Below are 19,674 nucleotides of genomic sequence, written 5' to 3' on the forward strand. Positions count from 1 at the left end.
TGAAGGGGACTGATGTTAGCTTTATTTTAATTTTTTCTTTGAAAAATTCTTATTTTGTGACTTAATCTCTAGTTTAGAAATCCTTGCAGAAATGCCTAATAAACTTTCACATTTTTCTGTAAAATTGTTTTATTCTTCAAGAACAGTTTATGATTGTCCATACCCAAAATAATTGGAAACAGGTTTAATTTAGAAAAGTTAAGTTTAGAAGGTGTCAATATGCAACTGAAGACTTACAGAGAAGTAGGGCAAACCATTCAAGTCTTTTGAAAAATGTCACTATCTACTTGGGTGCACAAGTTGCATATGTTAAATTTATGTGGTAGATGGATACAAATCTACTCTAATACTAGTAGCCCAACTGAAGACTGAGTTGAGGTTCCTGTATATTACTGTTAGCCTCAATTACTGTTCCCATGCTGTGCACCCTTTGTTTTACTGTGATTTAAAAAAAAACAACTTGCAATTGGAAAGTTGATCAGCTTCTAAATTTTCATATACAGGCAATCTGTTTTTAAAGTTTACTATTTAAATGCTCAAGTGCAGTCTTAGCTGAAAATCCCCCATCAAATGCTGCATTAAGAACTTCATCAAGGCAGCTCGCCATAACAAAAGTCAGATCCTGCTGCACATTCACTGCAATCCCTTCCAGATCTTTTTCATTTCTTTGTGGAATGATGATTCTCTTCAATCCAGCTCTATGTGCTGCTAGGACTTTGTCCTTAATTCCCCCAACCTATTAAAAACACAATTGGGAAAAGGGAAGTTATTTAGGTATGTGTTTTTTTCACCAAAGACATGAGGGGCGTTTGGGTTGCTACTTTTAATTTCCTCTACAGCAGAGGTTCCCAAACTTTCTTATTGCATACCCCCTTCCATATTTACCAGCTGCCTGCTGGGAACCCCTGATCTAAAGCAAATAAGTACAAAACCTTCCCGCTGCCTATATAAATGGCATGTACAATTTTTTATTGGAAACATTTTTCTGCTCTGGCTTAAGAGCATAACAAGATAAAAGTACAAGAATCTCAAACAAGGGAGAGCTTATTACCTTTGCCAGGTGAGAGCAAAACAATGCTTCTAAAAACTTAAGGTTCATATCAAACTAATGGGACAAGACCTGAAATATTCTTTCCTATGATTCTGATTGATTCCTGTGCTGAACTTCCAAAAATTCTCTTTCTGTTTATATATCATTAAGTAGTTGCCTGGTTGATTATTCTGTGACTCATCTGTCAGGACCAGGGTTCCTAAATTGCAGATGCAGTATAACCTCATAAATCCGCCATGCTCGGCACCAAGCACCTGCTGGAAATTTACAAGTGGCAGACTTTTGGAACCAGTGAGGCAGCTGGTTGCAGAGCAGGGGTGGGGAGCAGTGGCCAGTCTAGGAATGGCAGGGGGAAGTGCTGCATGTTTGATATCTGGATTTATGAGGTTATACTGTATCACTAAAATTCAGAGATCTACCACCACAAAGCTCACACCTTGACTTCCTTATTTCTTTTCCTAAGAACCCTGGCTCATAAGACCCATGCAAACTTCAAGCACATATGCAAGCAGTAGAATAACCAAATACAGATAAGTAAGTAGAGTTGGTTAGTATTTCTCCAATGTTTGCAGTAATGTTGGTATATAGTGGGTTGTATGGTGTTATTTCCTTAAAAAACAAATCTAGTTTTGTCAGGCCAGTTCAGGTTATTGAGTTAAATGAAAACACTTGGTTTGGGACAAAGTCCGTAACCTCTGTCCTGCTCAGCTGCTATTGTGCATCAGGGGAGTTGTTTTTAAGGTGCCTTGTGATCATTCTCCAGGCTCCATGAAGTATTGTGGCATCTAAAATATATACATTATAGGAGGTGGGGGGAGGGGCTAATCCATACAGAAAAGGAAGGACCAGGCAAACCAGCAGACAATTGCATCAAGCCAAAAGTGAAAAAAAAACAATTTGGGGATATTAAAACAACAATGGAAAGTTTTATTTTGTGGTCAGAACTTTAAGAACATTTTGATTTTGTCTTTTTTCCAAAACGTGAGAATTTTACCTGGCTTTTCTTACGTAACCTAAGTGCTACCTGCTGTTCATTGGTGTAGCTTAATGGAGCAACTTTTATTTATCCCAGGGTGCTGTAGAGCAGATGTTTAAGAAACATATAGAAGAGATTCCCTGGATACAAATCAAACCACTTATTACTCAGGCACTTTTAATTTTAAAAAATTAAGTGACCACAAAGTGGAGCACTCTAGAATCGTAAAATCATAACATTTAAAAAAGAAAAGGCCCTCCTTTGTTAAAGTAAGGGCAAAGCACAGGATTCATTAGTTCTTTGCTCTGATATTAAAGAATCCTCTTTAATATCAAACAAAGGAGCCCTTGTTCTGTCAGTGCTTGCTACCTACTATAGTACTTGCTCCATATGAGCATCACATGGAACGAAGCACTGTTTGCAAATTTTAGAAAGAATGGACAAGTGCTTTGTCACAAACTGATTTAATATTGGCCCAGTAAAACATACTGTGCCAAATGTCTCCTGTTCTTCAGTGTTATAAGGTTCCGGAAGTCAAGCCAGCCTACTGTTACGAATAAATGTTGTATTACTCCACAAATATGATCCTTGTATCCATCAAAATCCTGCTGCATAGATCCTTCTAGCCTATCACTTTGCCTAGGTCAGTTATTTGCATTAAACATAAGCCCGTGTTCACTTTCAAAACCTAATCTGCACCTTCTGTCATTCAGTATCACATAGTTGACTCCTGCTTCTAACTGGCCCATGATGCTGACCTTAGATTATCTCACACCTTCACATTGCTTCATGTGAGAGGGAAAGGGTCAAAGGTCCTCCTAAGCCTAGAAACCTGTACAGCACAAAGGAGCAATAGGACCAGCATTATACCCAGCCAGAGACATAACTAGCCCTGGACAAAACCCTGTTCTGTGTGAGAGTGCATGTATGTGACAAAGATGGTGTGTGGGAGAGGAGGGGTTAGTCTTACCTGCCCTGCAGGATTCAAAGCCCCCAGGGGCTGTTGCTGCAAGTACAGCAGCACTGTGGAGTTCCTACATCCAGCTGCTATTGCTATAGCTGCAGCATCATGGACTCCTGAGGAACTGCCGTTCTAGTATCCCTGGATCCAGCACAGCTAACAGGTTTGCATTAATACAGAGCAAGATCTGAACACATTCGTCATATATATTTTTATATAAGACATATATTATCTCCTCTGCATAACGCAATGCTTTAACCACTTAAACTGGTTTTGAGCAGTTCCCTGGAAAATGTCTAAAGATCTCTCATTACCCTGAAATTGCTATGACACCTACAAAAACTGACAATGGGTTAGGCTACAATAATAGCACTGAGCAGCAGCTTCTCATTTTTTCTGGGAGCAAGGACTGTAATTGTTCTGTTTACACTTTACCTAGTACAGTATGGCTTGGTGTATGACTAGGGCTCCTATAGTAATACATAACTGATTTTTTGAACTGTACTTAGTCCAATGACTTGAGGTTTCTGTAGTTGTAAATATCACTCAGTTTCATAAAGGACTGAACTGTGTCTAAACATCCTTGTAGTTGATTAAAGCCAGATTCTTTCTACACTGTGATCAGCAGTAGTAAAAGGCAGAAATGCATCAAAGCAGAACTTTTATAGTGGCTTACATCACAACTATGATGCCAAAAAATGTGCATGTGGTAACCACAGTAAGCATTTTTGGCATAATAGTTTACCTAGCACACTAGGGCTAATTAGTAAATGTAAACTGATATTTTGAATTTAGGAGTTATTGGAAAATAAATCAGATTTATTTTTCACCGCTACGTTCAGCTTACTTCCCCACTGAAATCACCTATACAAGGGATACTATTAACAAATGTAAATCAGCTTAAGTCATGGAACAGTAACAGTGTACACTTTGATGTTAACTAGGTGTTCGTTTCCATGAAACCGTGTCAATTCTACTGCAAGACAATGGAGGATCCACCTAAGATGGAACTAGGTTACCAGAGCTGCGCCTAGATAAATTAGTTCATCATGGACAGTATAAAGGAAAATATTTTAGACAGGTTAGCACTTTTCCAAATGATACTTACTGGAAGAACAAGGCCTCTTAGTGTAATTTCTCCAGTCATGGCTACGTCTGAACGCACCAACCGCCCACTGAAGAGTGAGGCAAGACAGGTTACTATGGTTACACCAGCAGATGGTCCATCTTTTGTGACAGCTCCAGCTGGGAAGTGCAGATGGATGTCGGTGTTGTCAAGGAGATCAAAACTTCCAGAAGCTTAAAGAGGAGAGAATGTGGAAAATTCAAACCTGTGTTGTTCCTGGGCTTTGTTCCAAAAAGACCACTGGAAAACTAGCATTCCTACCAAATACATTACTTGACAGTATATTAATACACACCACATGGATCTTAGAAAAAACTAATGTTTGTTAAGCCCACAGTTTGCTATCTACACAACACAAATCATTGTGAATAAGTTAACATTGAAGACATTTACTTTTTTTAAAGAGCTCAAGCAAACAATCAGAAGTAGGAAGATGACAACCACTATCCTTCAAGAACAGACCAAAATCCCAAACAACACGTGCATATTTGCCTACAAACTGAGCTTACCCTTTAGTATGTGAGAACTTTCATTTTTAGCTTGCCCAACTGGGTTATTCATGGGTAACAAGGTATTTCTGCAGCAAGCATAGTTCAGCAGTAAAACCCACACGTATTTAAAGGCAGCCATGTAGTCTATACCTATATAGCATAAGGTTTTGAACTGTTTATTTTTCCATAGGAAACTGAAATAATGTAAAGGCCTCAGGGTCTTATTTTATATCTCAAATATTACAGAACTGGGCTAGCAATGGAGAAGAAAAGAGTGAAAATGAACTAGTGGCAAAAGAGCACTTTGTAGCACAGTCAATGCAGGTTCTGAACCCCACATACTATTCACACAGTAAAATCTATAACCTGGGTCTAAAAATGCTTTTCAGTTCCATTTAGTTCACCCAGATTGAAGTATTAGGGTCTGGGCTCTGAGTTTAATTTGGGCTGGGAATCTTTCCACTTTGCAGTGAGGCTTCATGCAAAACAAACATTTGAGTATCCTTTTCTAGTTCCACCTCAAAAGCAGGCAGAGACTCCTACAAAACTGACAGGGAAAGAACCAGTGTCTCAAACAAGAAACATGGGATATGCCCCCAGAAACAAGCTGAATACAGGAACAGTGAGAATGCAATGGGTAGAGGAGCTGTGCTGTGGGAACTTCTACCTTCAACCTTGACTAAGGCTGGAGTTCAGGTCCAGATGCCAATTACTTTGATTTAGTATGCAGTACAGACACTTTCAGGGTTGAAGAGAAAAGTGGAAAGCATACCATTTTAAACCCTATAGATATTTTACAAACTAAGGCCACCAACAGAACACTGAACTGAAGCCTCAGCTGTGGCCAGAGCTCAGCAGAAATTAGGACAGAAAGAAGCACAAATGAAATATTACTCAGCTGCTGGTTTACTGCTTTCATCTTTGGCTTTAGTGGGGAGCAGCCCTTTTTCCTTTTAGGCAAATATAGTTCTGTTTCCTAAATAACTGCTTAACAGAAAGGCAAAATACCTTTTCATGTTAAATATTCATTATTAAAAACCCAACAACATATTTCTGAGGCATCAGGGAAACACACAAGTACTGCATAGGAATTAAAACCAATTACTTATATGCATCTCTGCAGCGAGTGGTCACTGATAGGTATCCATCTCTATGTTGTCTTAGGTCTATACCAACATTCTTGTCTCGCATTTTTCACATACCATTAGTTAGCTGGTATTTCTTCGCATTGCTGCGCAGCCAGCTAATTGCAAGATGTGCTGATTCCTTCATGACATCCCCCAGCTGTCCAGTTAAAGTAAGCTGACCATCGCCATCCATGCGGCTTGCTTCTACAAACATGATCTCACCGCCTAAGGGCGTCCAAGCCAAGCCTATGGCTACTCCCGGTTGACTTAAACGTTCAGACACCTTAAAAAAAAAAAAAGAGCTTAGGCTAGAACAAGATTTTCAAGATAGAAAACTAGTGAGATTTTTATGAGTTTAAAAGCTCCTAATTAGCATCCATAATGCTAAAATTCTCTGTGCTCCTCTGAAGGCATCTATAACCCCTTTGGCCTGAGTCCTAGAGAAAGCTTCCAGTCTTCTGTTTAATTCCATCCTGCAATAATTCTCCAAAATGTGAAAAATCCAGCAATAGAGCCTAGTAATAATGGCAGTTCTGGCCTATGGCATATAAATGGACATGTCTACAAAGGTCAATACAAGTCTCTCCTTTGACATCAATAAACTGACCCAACGGCAAATGCATTTCTTCAAATATTAGTTCCAGGTTAGAAATGAGCTCCCTGACATTTTTCATACACCTCAGGTACATCTGACCTGGCCATTCTGGCAAAAGAGTTTTGTTAGAACTGAATTTTAAGCTTGAATATTATCCAAAAGCCAATTTCAAAATATTCAAAAGGGAATACCAGCAATTTGTGTTATGTTACATGACAGGAAAAGTATCACTATACATGCAACTAACCACAGCACAAATGTTACTCACAGCAGACCTCTGTAAATTCAAAACAGTGAACACATCTAAGAATATTACAATGTTAGAATATTAGACTGTGTAACCAGAGAAAGTACAAAATTTGTCACAAATTTTTCATTACAAATGGTATGCCCAGCGATTTTACTGAAAAAGGCCCTGCCCTTCAGGAACTACTAAATGCCTGTGGCCTACTTATCTGAAAGGCTGCCTGTCTCCCTTTGTCACCCAGCCACTGCAGATACCCGAATTAAATCACATGCGAGAGAGGGAAGAAGACGATCTCTTGTGAGGCACCTCTGGTATGGAATGGTACACCCAGTCTAAAAGGCTTCTGTTTATTGAACCTGACATGACAGGTTTTCCTGTCCACAGCTCATTTGTTTTCCTGACCTGAGAGAGGCCCGAAGGACCCTTCTGGGAGATTGTTTTCAATTACTGGGTTGTGCATTTATTACTGGCCAGAAAGTGGATATGGGGATAGTCTCTTTGTGATTTTCTGTATCATGCAGTACCTGCAGCAAAAGAACAGGGGGGCTCTTTTGTATAGACTGAGTGTATAAATTTAAAGAAATAAAAAATAAATAAAGGAGGCATACAATTTTCCTTTCCATGTTAATATACCTCCTCTCTCCAACTCCTTCTGTATTGCCACCAAATACTTAGGGTGACAGCTGTCTCAGCTCCAAGAGATCTCATTCTATACTGCACACCTTTGTGTAAGAAACAGTTTTCAGAGGTTTGCTCTCCTCTTAGGGTTGCCACTTTAAAACAAATTGTGGAAATTATAAAGCCCCATGTAGAACAAGGTCTAAGTGTGTCAGACGGACGTCTGTACCAAATTATGAATGCAGTATTCTGTGACTTCCAGTCTGGGTGTTAAGTGCTGTTCATATTCCTTGTAGAACACACCTGGCCAGTCCAGACAAAGCCCTATTCAGAAGCAGCAAGACGCACCTCTCAGAGAAGACTCGAAATGACACAGTTTCAACTTTAACCACCTCAGCCAGCCCGTAGGAACCAGCCTGCCTGTGAAAAGTGACTGAGGTTCCACATCTTCAGTCACAAAACCCATGGAGTCAAAGGCTTTGATTATGTGTGAAAATAGCTTTGCTTGCTGAGAACATCTGCCACCGCACGCCAAAGACCAGGCTGGAGAGTGTCTTAGACATCTAAACGTAGGAACAAGTCATCTGGCTCTGCCCTGACCATTAAGTATTCCAGTCTTTTCTATCAAAATGCCCCAATAGCTGTTAAAATACTCTCAGGCGTTTCACAGCCATACATAGGCCTTGCTTTCTGCAACAAAACACAAGAGCATGGACTACTTGGATCCCTAAGGATCATGCAGTTGCATCATTACAGTTTGTATCAGGTTTAGTTGGTGTTAATACAGTTCTTATGTATTAAAATCTTAAATCTTGTGATTAAAAATCCAGGATTTTTAAACAGTTTAAGTAAGATGAAACGGCTGTTATGCTGCTTATTTCACAAAGCAGGACTCCTCCTATGGAGGCAAAACTGACAATTCAGCATTCAGGCTGGACTCCACCACCTCATAAAAATACAATTAGACTTGAAAATGCAACAATTTCTTGATGTTCAACTTTCCAAGCCCCCTTTCCAATTTCAAAAGTGCAAAGCAACTTTTGTGAGCAAGTGTTCACTCTACAACCGATGCCACTAGCTACTGCCAAAAGGATACGTACAATGAAAAGCTGGTTCAGTTTCCAATGCAGTCGCAGCCAGCTGAAAGGTATGACACAAGCTCTCTTCCACATGAGCAAGAATAAGAGTTAGTTTCATAGTTGGTAGGGTCGGAAGTGACCTGAGGAGATCATCTAGTCTGACCCCCTGCCGTGGCAGGAAAGAGTACTGGGGTCAAACGACCCCTGCCAGATGTTCGTCCAGCCTTTTTTTAAAGACCCCCAGGGTAGGAGCCAGCACCACTTCTTTTGGAAGTTGGTTCCAGGTCCAGCCGCCCTGACAGTGAAATAGCTCTTCATAATGTCTAGCCTGAAACCACCCTCTGCTAGCTTGTGTCCGTTGTTTCTTGTAACTCCTGGGAGCGCTCAGGGGAACAGGGACTCTCCCAATGCCTGCTGTTCCCCCTTGACTAGTTTGTAGACTGCCACTAGATCCCCCCTCAGTCTTCTCTTTTGGAGGCTGAACAGGTTCAGGTCCCTCAGTCTCTCCTCGTAGGGCCTGGCCTGCCACTCCCTGATCATGCGAGCGACCCTCCTTTGGACCCTCTCCAGCGTATGTTATGTTAGTGTAAGACAGTAACATACATTTGGGTACTTGATTGCCTTACACAAGCAAACTTAAATGCTCATGCTCCTTTGCAGGGTGCTGTTCTTTCTGGTTTTGTGATGTTTTGTCTGATGCTGCCAGGTGCTCTAGACAGCAGTAGAGTGGATTAAAAGACAACTCTGCTACTTGAGACTGGCTCCCGCACTACATCCTGCTTACATCTCCTGAACAGGAGATAAACTGGCAGGATGCAAGGGCATAGCACAGCATTTCCCGAACTTCTGGGGTTTACACTCTACCATAGCAGAGCCAGCCACTCTTGCACCCCTTGCTTCAATGGTTTGATGCTTCTGTACATACACAGCATTTGCACATTCAAGCAGTGCTCTTAGCTGCACCACCCCCTTAGGCACCTTCTTCACCCCCACGTGGTGGCACACCGAGCTTGGGAAATGCTGACTCAGTGACTTTGGACTGAGGGGAGACGTTATGCTGTTTGCACTTAGGTCAAATGGCTTAAATAAGAATAGTTGCTTCATTTCTTAGAATGTGGTTTGTACATAAGAAACCTGATTTTCCCTTATTTGGCATTCTTAAAAGGAACCAGGAGAACAGATTCTGCTGGAAACTCTTCAGGATGGAAGTCTAATGGAAGCCTTTCAAACCTTGAAATTCTTTAGCTACAATACACTACTACTCTTCAGTTGGTACGAGGATACTCAACTTCAAATGTATTTCTTTCCACAGTAGGAAGGCAACTCAACTAATAAACAACCAAGGATCGTTTGATCTCTGCATGGCCTGAAGTACTTAAGAACTTTCCAACATTTAATTTCTCTTGCTCTGGATACAGACCAGCTGTGTGACACTCATGCTTTCGACCAGCTCAGTCATGCCTTTAAGCATCTCAAGCAGAATCTTGCACAATGAAGCAAAAGTACTTCTCCCCATCTGCCTTCTCTTTACAGCAGTAGGGGGCCAAACTTTTCTGCAGGCATGCCACAAATAAAGCCTGTATCCTCTCCAAGTGCAACTCTGCTCCCTCCCTGACCTGCCACATGCCACACAGGCTGCCCATGTCACTTGCAGGTGAACCAGCCCTGTCCTAAAGAAGGGTGCATGCTGCTGGGACTAGGAAAACAAGGACTTCTGTTCTCAGTGGTTCTACTTGCTGGCACTGACACTCCATATACTTCATAACCCTCATTCCTGAGCAAAGCCTCGTACCCTATCCTCACACTGGGATAAGCATCTTCCGAGTTTACAAACAAGGTAACAAATTGCATTACATGAATTTAGGTAGATCTAGGAATAGAAACCATGTATCCAACAACAGACACCCCAAGTGACACCTACTTTTCACCCACCATCCTTTGGCAGAAGCCAACCACTGACTATGGAAGGTAAACTACCTGCACTATATTCCTGAAGGAGGGTCCTATCCAGATCTGGATAAGGTCCATTGGCAGAACAGTGGGAGTAGGAAGCTAAATCCACACAATTTTAAGCTGAATTTGATTTTGGTTATTACATTTTTGGTAAAAATGTCACACAGAGCTTGGTTGCTTTGTGGATAAAGACTTCGGCCATTTCACAATTGCTCCTTTTCCTCACACAATGGCAAAGGAATTCAAATGAGGATACAGGTACACTTTCAAAAATAACCAAAATTAACTAGTCTCCAAAATCAGCTGATGGCAAATCTGTTCAGAAGTGGCTGGGCCTCCTCTGGTATGTCAGGTGGAGAAGAGAGAGGAAATCCAGCTCCATAAATCAACTACTTCTTCAAGGTAACTATCCCAGGCAGAGACGAGACCAACCTGTGTTCTAAGCCGCTAGGGCATAACCGGGTTAACAGCCATTACTATATTTGTTTTGGGTGTGTAGGCAGGGTGAACAATTAAAGGTCTTAACATTTAGATGGAAGATTTTTTTTTCCTTTTTTGACTGTCTGCAGAGTTAAAGGAGAAGAAACATTAGCAGACTGCCCACAGTTTCAAATGTGAAAAAGAAAAGAAATGAGGTGGGGAAAGCACAGGAGCCAAAATCTAACCTCATTTAATAGACTGCTGCCTTCCAGCAAGAGTGGGAGTGAAGACTGGGTGTGGGTTCAAGAAAATTAAGCTCTGTCCTTTTGCATTAAGCAGAAGTATGGAAACCCCTCGAGCACTTAAATCTTTGCTCAAAAAAATACTGGTGGAAGAAATCAAAGGGTCAATGCTCTGGGAGTACTTGGCTTAAGCGTGACCATCAGACTGATACATTCCCCTCCTGGGCTTTCTTCCACCCACTAGGTGTAAGTAGGTTGGCCAGAGAAGAGCACTGCCATTGATGCACTATCAGATCCCCTGACATTTTCAGCACTTTACCTGCTTCATTTCTACACTGGCAACATGGCCAAAAGCAGAGGGAATGATACTGAGAAAACATTATATTGTTGTAACAACACTGCTGTAACAGGTATAAAAGTAAAAAGATGAATAGGATGTAGCAAAACACCACAATAAGAATAGCACATTAATAAAGAACTATTTGAACTAAAGAACAATAACCTTGACTCTTGTGTTTGTAAGTACTGCTTCAGTTTTGAAACCCATTCAAAACTGGTCTGGTTACAGTGCTCTAAGTAGCCAATGGTTCCTTTCAGCCAGGGATGGTCTCTACTTTCCTTAATTATCCCATAGCCAATTTTTCCAAACATTTATGGGTTAAAAGCATCTTGTTCACATTTTAAAATTCTTTCATGTAATAAAACAATAGTAGTCCTCTGACTGCCAATTATCCAAATGCAGGATGTACTGTCAACCATTATGTCGTGTGGCATAAATGTGAGAGATGGAACTAAAAGAAAGAGAACTGTTCTAATAATTGCAGGAAAAGTCGAAACAAACTGAAAGGGGTTTGTATCAATGTTCATTCAGTATGTTTTTCATTAGCCAAACAATCTGAGTTTTGGTCTCAATTAGTTTGGATCAGTGACTTTCCTACTGTGTTGTTGAGACTGTATCAGACCATGATTCAGACTTATGTGACCACTAATTGAGGTTTTAATTGGAGTTTGAACCTGTGAGATTTCAAAAGATGTAAATATTAAGCAGCAGCCTTTCCCATGGTCAGTATTCCCTATAACTAGACTGCTTTATTCTCTCATTATACAGTACTCTAACATTTTCACATTCACCTCCATTTTGCTGTTTATTACCAATGATCTACAACAGGGATTGTGTGTTTTGGCATGCAGTAAAAAGTTATTCCACATGCTTAATACCAGTCTAAATGTGCCAAGAATGCTGGGCTAGATCCTCAATGGCCACAGTGAGTATTAGTTGCTGAGTACTACCACCAAAAGGATAGTCTGTAGTCTATTTTCTTAGGAACCAACTCTAGTAAATAGTACTCAAAATGGTATTAATGTCATAATGTGCTCAAAAAATACTAATGTGCTGAAGAAATTTAAATGCATCTGCACGATATACTAAAGACGTGATTAACAACCAGATAAAATATTTCTGTTCACTTGTTAGAACCAATCTAAGATCCTATTATGCCTATATTTTGTGCATTTAAATCTCTTGTGTGAACCATGGTATACCAAACTTCAGAATCTTCCTCAGTTATAACTGAGGGTAGGATTTGTGCAGGTTGTCTTCAGATACAGGAACAGTTAGGATTAAAAAGCAACAGAGCGCAATTCTAAACAAATTGTTTGATCTTTTATATTCCAAGTCTAATGTATTTCCTACACTTAGAAACCTCTATATTTTAAAACAACCGTTGGCCAAAAATGACTTTTATCCCTTGTTACTTTTCAAGTAGAATACACTCATGGAATAACTTTAAAGATTAGAATAAACCTCTGTTTTTATTATTTCACAGAAAAGGCTTTTTTTTTTTTTTTTTTTTAAAACCATACTCAGTCCCAAGGCTGTTTTCTCTTTGATTACAAACCCATGATTCCTGCCAAGACACAGGATTAAATGTAAACAAACAACCTACTTCAAAACATTTTCCATGAAACACTAAGCCAGGGGTAGGCAACCTCCAGCATGGGTGCCAGAATGTGGCACGTGAAGGCATTTTGCTTGGCACGTGTGCCTTGGGGTGGGTAGTGGGGGACAGGCTGGGGCTATGCTGCCTCAAGGATTGGGCCCCTCGCAGTTCCCCTCGTTCGCCTTGGCATGGCAATATCTCACAAATCGAGGTTGTGGATGTTATTGGCACTCTGCCCCAAATCCTTGCCAAACCCTGCACTAAGCTATCACTTTTTACAGAGAAAACAAAAACAGACAAAAAACTGTTTAGAAGTAATGCAACAGAGAAATACTGTTTTAAAAACAATGAGCATAGTTAAAAGGCCATTACACACTAACACCTCCCTCCCCTCATTCAAGGGAAGAAATATTTATGTAAAAAAAATTCTTCTGAGGAATCAATATGCAAACAAACACTATATATTGGCTCATGTCACCATGTTTAAGATAATAGAATTCCCACAATTAACTCCAGCATGTCTAATTTACATCAGTGTAGCTGACAAATACATACTGCATTGAAAAGCTTGTCTAAGTTTATCCCAACCATGCACTGAGTATAATAAAAGGTTCCACCCACAAAAATCCTTGCCTCTTGGATATTTCCTGGACCATCATGGCTACAATATCACTACTGCCATAATGCGTGTGCCGAGATATTTTCAAATTATTTGTTAGCATTTGGAAACTATCTTGTTTCTCGGGAGAGTCTTGATCTTCACCCCTTGCAAGACTAATCAAGCAAGACTTCCTTCCATGCAAAAAGTCATCGTAACATCGTTGTCTTAGGTAGTTTCCTTCAAAAGTGCCAGGATACAGAAGACCACCATTTTTATATGCAACCCAAAATATTTTTAGTATCTAGAACCATACACCTTTCGTGGTATGTGACAACTTCCATTGGTATTATGGCCTTCCCTTCCCAGTTCAGTACTCTATCATTCTACTAACTCCACCCTCACATTTCCACATCTGCAGAGGAAATAATTATTCTGGTGAGGTTTCACTTTGACATTGAGAACATTTTAGTAACTAAACTGAATCAAGCGGGGTTTAGGGAAATAAGTCTTCCAAACTGGGGCTCGTGAACATATAGTAAGAGTAATATAATGCTTCCAAACTTGGGGAATGGTTGAAAGCTCTGAGACTATGTTGTGCTAGGATGCATCACAACAGTGTGATTTTAAGCTGGTGTTAAAAGTAGTTCCAAAGCCTCACTACAAGGATTTATTCCAGTGAGGTTACTCACCTATGGCACCCTAGGGAATCAAGGTTTTGTTCTTTAAAGGCATTATGCAATGACTGTTTGTTTGTTGCAAATTAACTAATTCTACAATTACAAGCCAAGTTCTCTTCTATCCCTCTCTATTGGGAGATGTCAGCTACAATGATAGGGATACTTTATTAAAATAGCCCTATTTTAAAAAGTATTCTATGCTATGCTATATGTGGTTGGGGGGGGAGCAGATCAATCCAATCTCTTTAGATTTTCAATTCCTCATTGCCACCAACTGACCTAGAGACAGTGAAGGCAATTCCTATTAATCTTATTAGAGATGACAATGCAGGTCAGTGGTGAAGCTCTTAAGGCCAGCTAGACAAAAATGCACCATAGGTTGACCAGGCGTACCCAGTATGGAATGATTTCTCTGAGAAGCACTATACTTCTTATTACATAGGAAGTCACAGAGTCTTTTGAGAGAATTCATTAGAAAGAAAATTTCACTGTTATAGAAGTCAAGGGGCCACTTGAATTAAAAAAAAAATTAAAAAACACCTGAACCAAAGTATCTAGAAAGGTTCTGGAGCCCACCTAATACTTACATACCCTGAGATGGTTAATGACTGCTAACCAAGAACATTATCCGTTATCTTGGAAGATGATCATCTCTCAGTTACATTAACTATTAGTTTGTTTCATAAGCAGTAACTTGTATGTTTACCAAGGATACATCTGCATTTAATTCAAATTGCATTACATGGAAAACAAAGAGAGAGACATATACATTCCAGCCTGATTAAGGACTTAAAGTTTTAGATTCCTCTCTAGTTCTATAGAGTTCTAGTTGGTTACGATACCCGATTTCCATGCATTTTCTTTGTCACACAAAAATTAAACCCAGTCTTTATACGGCCAAGTTGGAGGCTGGCAGATTCATGAAAGGGAGCAGAGGCACAAGTTTTAACAATTGTGCACACAAAAGAACATGTGCACACACACGCCCACTTCACCCCCCGACACACAGATGAACACCCCCCCCCACACACACAACCCATTTATCCAAACTTACATAAGAACACAACTGCATATCAATACGCAACTGTATCTGCATATTTGTGCTTGTGGTATTAGACGCCAAACTTTAAAAAATTTACTTCCAATATTTATCCATGAAAAACCTCAAAACTTTTAACACACTTGAAGAAGCTTAAATTGCCAAAAAATATCCGAACTGCAAACAGAGCTGTTTGCAGCTGATTCCAACTGATAGCCAACTCTAGAACTGGTTCCAAACTGGAATAACCTCTATGGAAGTTACAGGATACGGACACTTCTCTTCTGGAGAACAAAGCTTCTTTAATGCCACACATTTTTCTCCCCAATCCCTGCAAGCCTTTCAGAGTCTGCGCCTCACATTACAAGAAGAGGAAAAGGAAGGTCAAAGGGAGACCACTAATAAGCTTCTCATCTTTTGTGTAAGTTTCCTCTTTTATCCTTGTTTCCACTTCCCCTAGGGATGACTCCTTCACTGCTCCCCTCTCCAGAATGAAGGAAGCCAACAGGGCATTTCACATCTGTCACTGTTTGCTTGCCTCCCTGTGGTACAGGACACCAACTTATGGATTTCATAGACGTTAGGGCTGGTAGGGACCTTGAAGATCATCAAGTCCAGTTCCCTGCCCCAGGGGCAGGAGTTCTATAACCACCACCTGCTATAAAGTCAGTTTACCTGGATCAAAAGGTGAAACAGAAAACGACTAACGCACAAAAACGAATCAGTAGTAGTTGGATACCATCACAGCAGACCATCACGAGGAAAGAAAGCAGTCTTTATGGAACAGGAGGGGAAGCTGTGGTGGTCAACATTTTTTTTGATAACTAGGCGTCAAGTTATTTTAAGACGTCTGAGAACTACTGACATAAAATGGAGTGGTGGTTTTTACACCTACAAAACACTGGCTGTTTTTAATTAGGAGCATGGGTTCATTTTATGGCTCCTGCCTCAGAGACCGGACACTTGACTTCTACTTTGGGCTTCTTGCCTGAGACGAGTAAAAATAAAATTATAAAAAACTCTTAGAATAACAACACATCCTCACTACAGCCACAGGAAACTTTACTACCATGCAATCATACTATTACATTATTCTACACAACCAATTAACATACTTACTGAATTTTTTTAGGTGAAAAATAAATCTTATTGCAAGCAGACCAGATCAAAAGATGCAAGGGAAGTGGCTTTGTGAAGGGAAGGAAGCAAGGTCTATCAATGACAGATTTAAGAGAGATATAAAAACCACACAAACTTGGGTCACCAGCAATAGAACAGGAGAACTAATCACAATAGACAAGTTTGAATGGAAAGAAATGCTGGAAATGGAGACAATGAAATCTGTTACCTCCATTTCATACATAGGTGGCCCCAGGATATCTTTCAAAGCATGGAAATCAATTAAAATTGGCATTTCAGGTGGAAGGGCCAGATCAGCTGTATCACTGATGGACTCGGTTTTTGCATCTTCTGTGACATGATCTCTGCTGTCTAAAAGAAGAAAAAAATGAAATGAAGGACATTACCTATCATATTGCATTTCTCACACATACATACATACCTTAACACACTCTTTTATGAGCCCAGAGAAAAACTCACTCTCAAAGGAGAGAAGCACAGAGAATTTTATAAACAAATCTAAACTATATAAGTCTGTCTGTCATAAATCTTGTTTTGCTAGATTTAAAAAAATATTTAAAACAAGATGGTGTGCCCTAAAATTTCACTATTAGGTTTAAATATTTTACAGTGGCTCTTAATCCAGAGGCAAGGGCAAGATAGATACTATTAAAAAAGCACTGCAACAACTAAATGGTTTAATGCTTTATATTTGGTATCTATAGAACGAAATGTATGAGGTTTGCTTTGATTTTCACGTTTTCGTAAAATTCACACACAACAGTACATGTGAAATATGATCTTTGGGTTCAACTTGTAGAAGCACTGCCCTGAATGTGGAGGTACAGCAGTTGATTTTCTTAACAGTACTTTGTAAACATGGTCAATGCTACATACTATTACAATCTCTTTCTCAAAGAGGTAAGATCTTGAATGTTTCATGGTGATGCTTACCATGAAACACTAACGAATAAAACTGAAATATTTTGGCCAGTCTTGGACCCACATGTTCTTCCTACCTGCCTACATCAGCCACAACTATCCTATCTTATTTTTGCATTAAATATGATCTGGCTTAGTAAATACTAATCAAGTTTTATGTCATTTGTTGCTCAGTAGCTCTTACTTCCCATCTCCTTCACCTCAATCCACAGATTCTATTCCTAACTTTCAAGCAGCCTGCTCAGGCACTGACACCTGCCAGTCAGGGACAGGAGCAGCCTGCTACTTGGATCACTAAAGAAGAAAGCTGCTTCTGGAATGCAATCGGAGCTCACGAGATCTTGACCTGCTAGCTCTCTCATGTCATAGGCATTCAGATGGATCCAACGCATCTCACCATTCCTACTGCAACACATGAATGCTCAAATAATGCTTACTCCTCAGATTCTCTCTCAAGTAACTGTTAAAAGCATTAATCTGCTTAATCCTCCATTCAGAAAATCTACTTCCCTGCTCTATACATTGGCTAGTTGGGCTCAGGGTGTGTCCTGACAAGCACCCATGTGCAGGGGTGCATGTTTCCCATGGACAAATAGCACATATGTACCACAGCTATATGTCCCCAGGGCATGCCTCTGCGTGCACGCTCTGGTATCTGGCAAAGTAACCTAGGTGGGGTAGGGGAGGCTCCAGCAGCCTTACCTGGGGGCCTCTCAGGGCAGCAGTGGCACAGAGCCAGCTGCTCGGAGTCAGGTCAGCAGCCAGAGCACGATTCTGGCAGGCCAGGCTCCAGTTTCTGGCACCACACGCTGCTGCCACATGCGCCTCACCTTTTTTCCCCCATGGCTGTCAGTGTCAAAAAAACCTACCATGCTGCTAAATAACAGCGTGGCAAATGGGTGCACATGTGCCGCGTGCAGTTTGCGGGGCCTCAAACCTCAGGATTTCAGACCCTGCAAACTGCTTGTGTATGCTCATCCAGAGCAAAACAATTAAAAGTTTACATCAAATCTAAGGGCGCACTGATTGAGAATTTTTGGGCCTATACTGATGGCCGTATCAGCCAATACCAAACCGATTCCGATATGCAGCCAGGCGGCATGGAGAGCAGCGTCCAGATGGTAAGTCTGTTGTGGGGGAAGGGGCGAGGGGGGAGGGAAAGGCGGGGGGGGGGCAGATTAAGGCCCCATGTTGAGGGAGGGAGTGGGGCTAGGGCAGGGGTAGGTGCTGCACAGCTGGGGGTGGGGCACGGGGCAGAGCCCTGAGTGGCTTGTGGGGGGGGGGAGGGGAGGGGAGGCAGCTCCCACTCTTGCATGCACCCTGGGAGGGCATGAGGGGCACATGCCCCCAGATCTGGTGCGGCAAGGGCGGGGCTGCGCTGAGCCCTTCCCGGCTGGGGGTTGGGCAGGACTGTGCTTGGGGTGGGTGGCAGCAACACTGGGAAGGGGCTACAGGAGGTGCTGCAGCTGCCCCAAAATTTGCTGTAGGCCCCTCCCAGTGTTGCTGCTGCCCACCCCGAGCGCAGCCTGGACCAGCCCCCCACTGGGAAGAGCCTGCCGCCACCCTGGCCACATCCTGCAGCAGCAGCCTACCCTTGCCCCACACGCAGATCCGGGGGCATACACCCCCAATGCTCTCCCGGGGTGCGTGCAGTGGCGGGAGCTGTCACCCCCCCTACACACCCCCCCGCCTCTCTGTCCCACGCCCCAGCCGAGCTATGCAGCATCTGCCCCAGCCCCATTCCCTCCCTCACTGCTGGGGCCTTGATCTGAGCCCTGCCTTTTGCCTCACAACAGACTTACCAGCCAGACCCAGCTGCTCTCCACACTGAGGAGCTGTGCTCCTGTTCTCCTGTGTGCTGTGCTGCACTGTGGCTGCACATGCACAGGACATTTCATCAGTAGCATTATCAGCCACATCAGCCAAAAAAAGCCAATTGCTGATACAGTCAATTTTCCTTATATAGGTGCCGATCCAATATGGGACTGATGTATCGGTGCACCTCTAATCAAATCATTTCAGCAAGATACTGACTTGGTTCACTTGTTTTACCATGTCATCAATCTCAATTCTATTATACCTTTGTTGGATGTTCCTTCTCTCTCCAAGTTGCCCCCAATCAAAACACTTATAAACAAATACTTGAGGAACCAAGAAAAAAGGACTGCTCAAGGTCAGAACCCTAACCTTAGATTCATGAGAATAAGGTGCAATTCCTGTCTTCACTTAGACTTTTTATGTGACATTGGATATGTTATTGCCTCTTTGTAAATGTAAAATAGAGATAATATTTCTCTATTTATTTGAGATGTGGTGAAGCTTAACATAGTATGACCTGTTCAACCACTATTGCAACAGGTACCACAAAAGCATTGGGCTACATCTACGCAGCACAGCATGAAAACCCAACTATGGATGAACTTGCACTGAATGTGGTATATCAACTGAGGCAAGGTACTGCACTCATGCA

The 19,674-nt window shown here is 41.5% G+C and overlaps 1 protein-coding gene across 1 annotated transcript in view; it reads right to left on the reverse strand.

Annotated features, from left to right (window-relative positions):
* LONP2 (lon peptidase 2, peroxisomal) overlaps positions 1-19,674 on the reverse strand; it is a 77,534-nt gene continuing 57,860 nt past the window's right edge. The window contains exons 12-15 of the mRNA XM_006262185.4: positions 16,492-16,634; positions 5,808-6,015; positions 4,097-4,287; positions 1-736 (exon numbers count right to left, since the gene is read on the reverse strand). Of these exons, the coding sequence (XP_006262247.1) occupies positions 515-736; positions 4,097-4,287; positions 5,808-6,015; positions 16,492-16,634 (764 nt within the window). The 3' untranslated portion in view covers positions 1-514. The remainder of the gene's footprint in view (positions 737-4,096; positions 4,288-5,807; positions 6,016-16,491; positions 16,635-19,674) is intronic.

Source organism: Alligator mississippiensis, chromosome 10, assembly GCF_030867095.1.
Source record: "Alligator mississippiensis isolate rAllMis1 chromosome 10, rAllMis1, whole genome shotgun sequence".
Lineage (NCBI taxonomy): Eukaryota > Metazoa > Chordata > Crocodylia > Alligatoridae > Alligator > Alligator mississippiensis.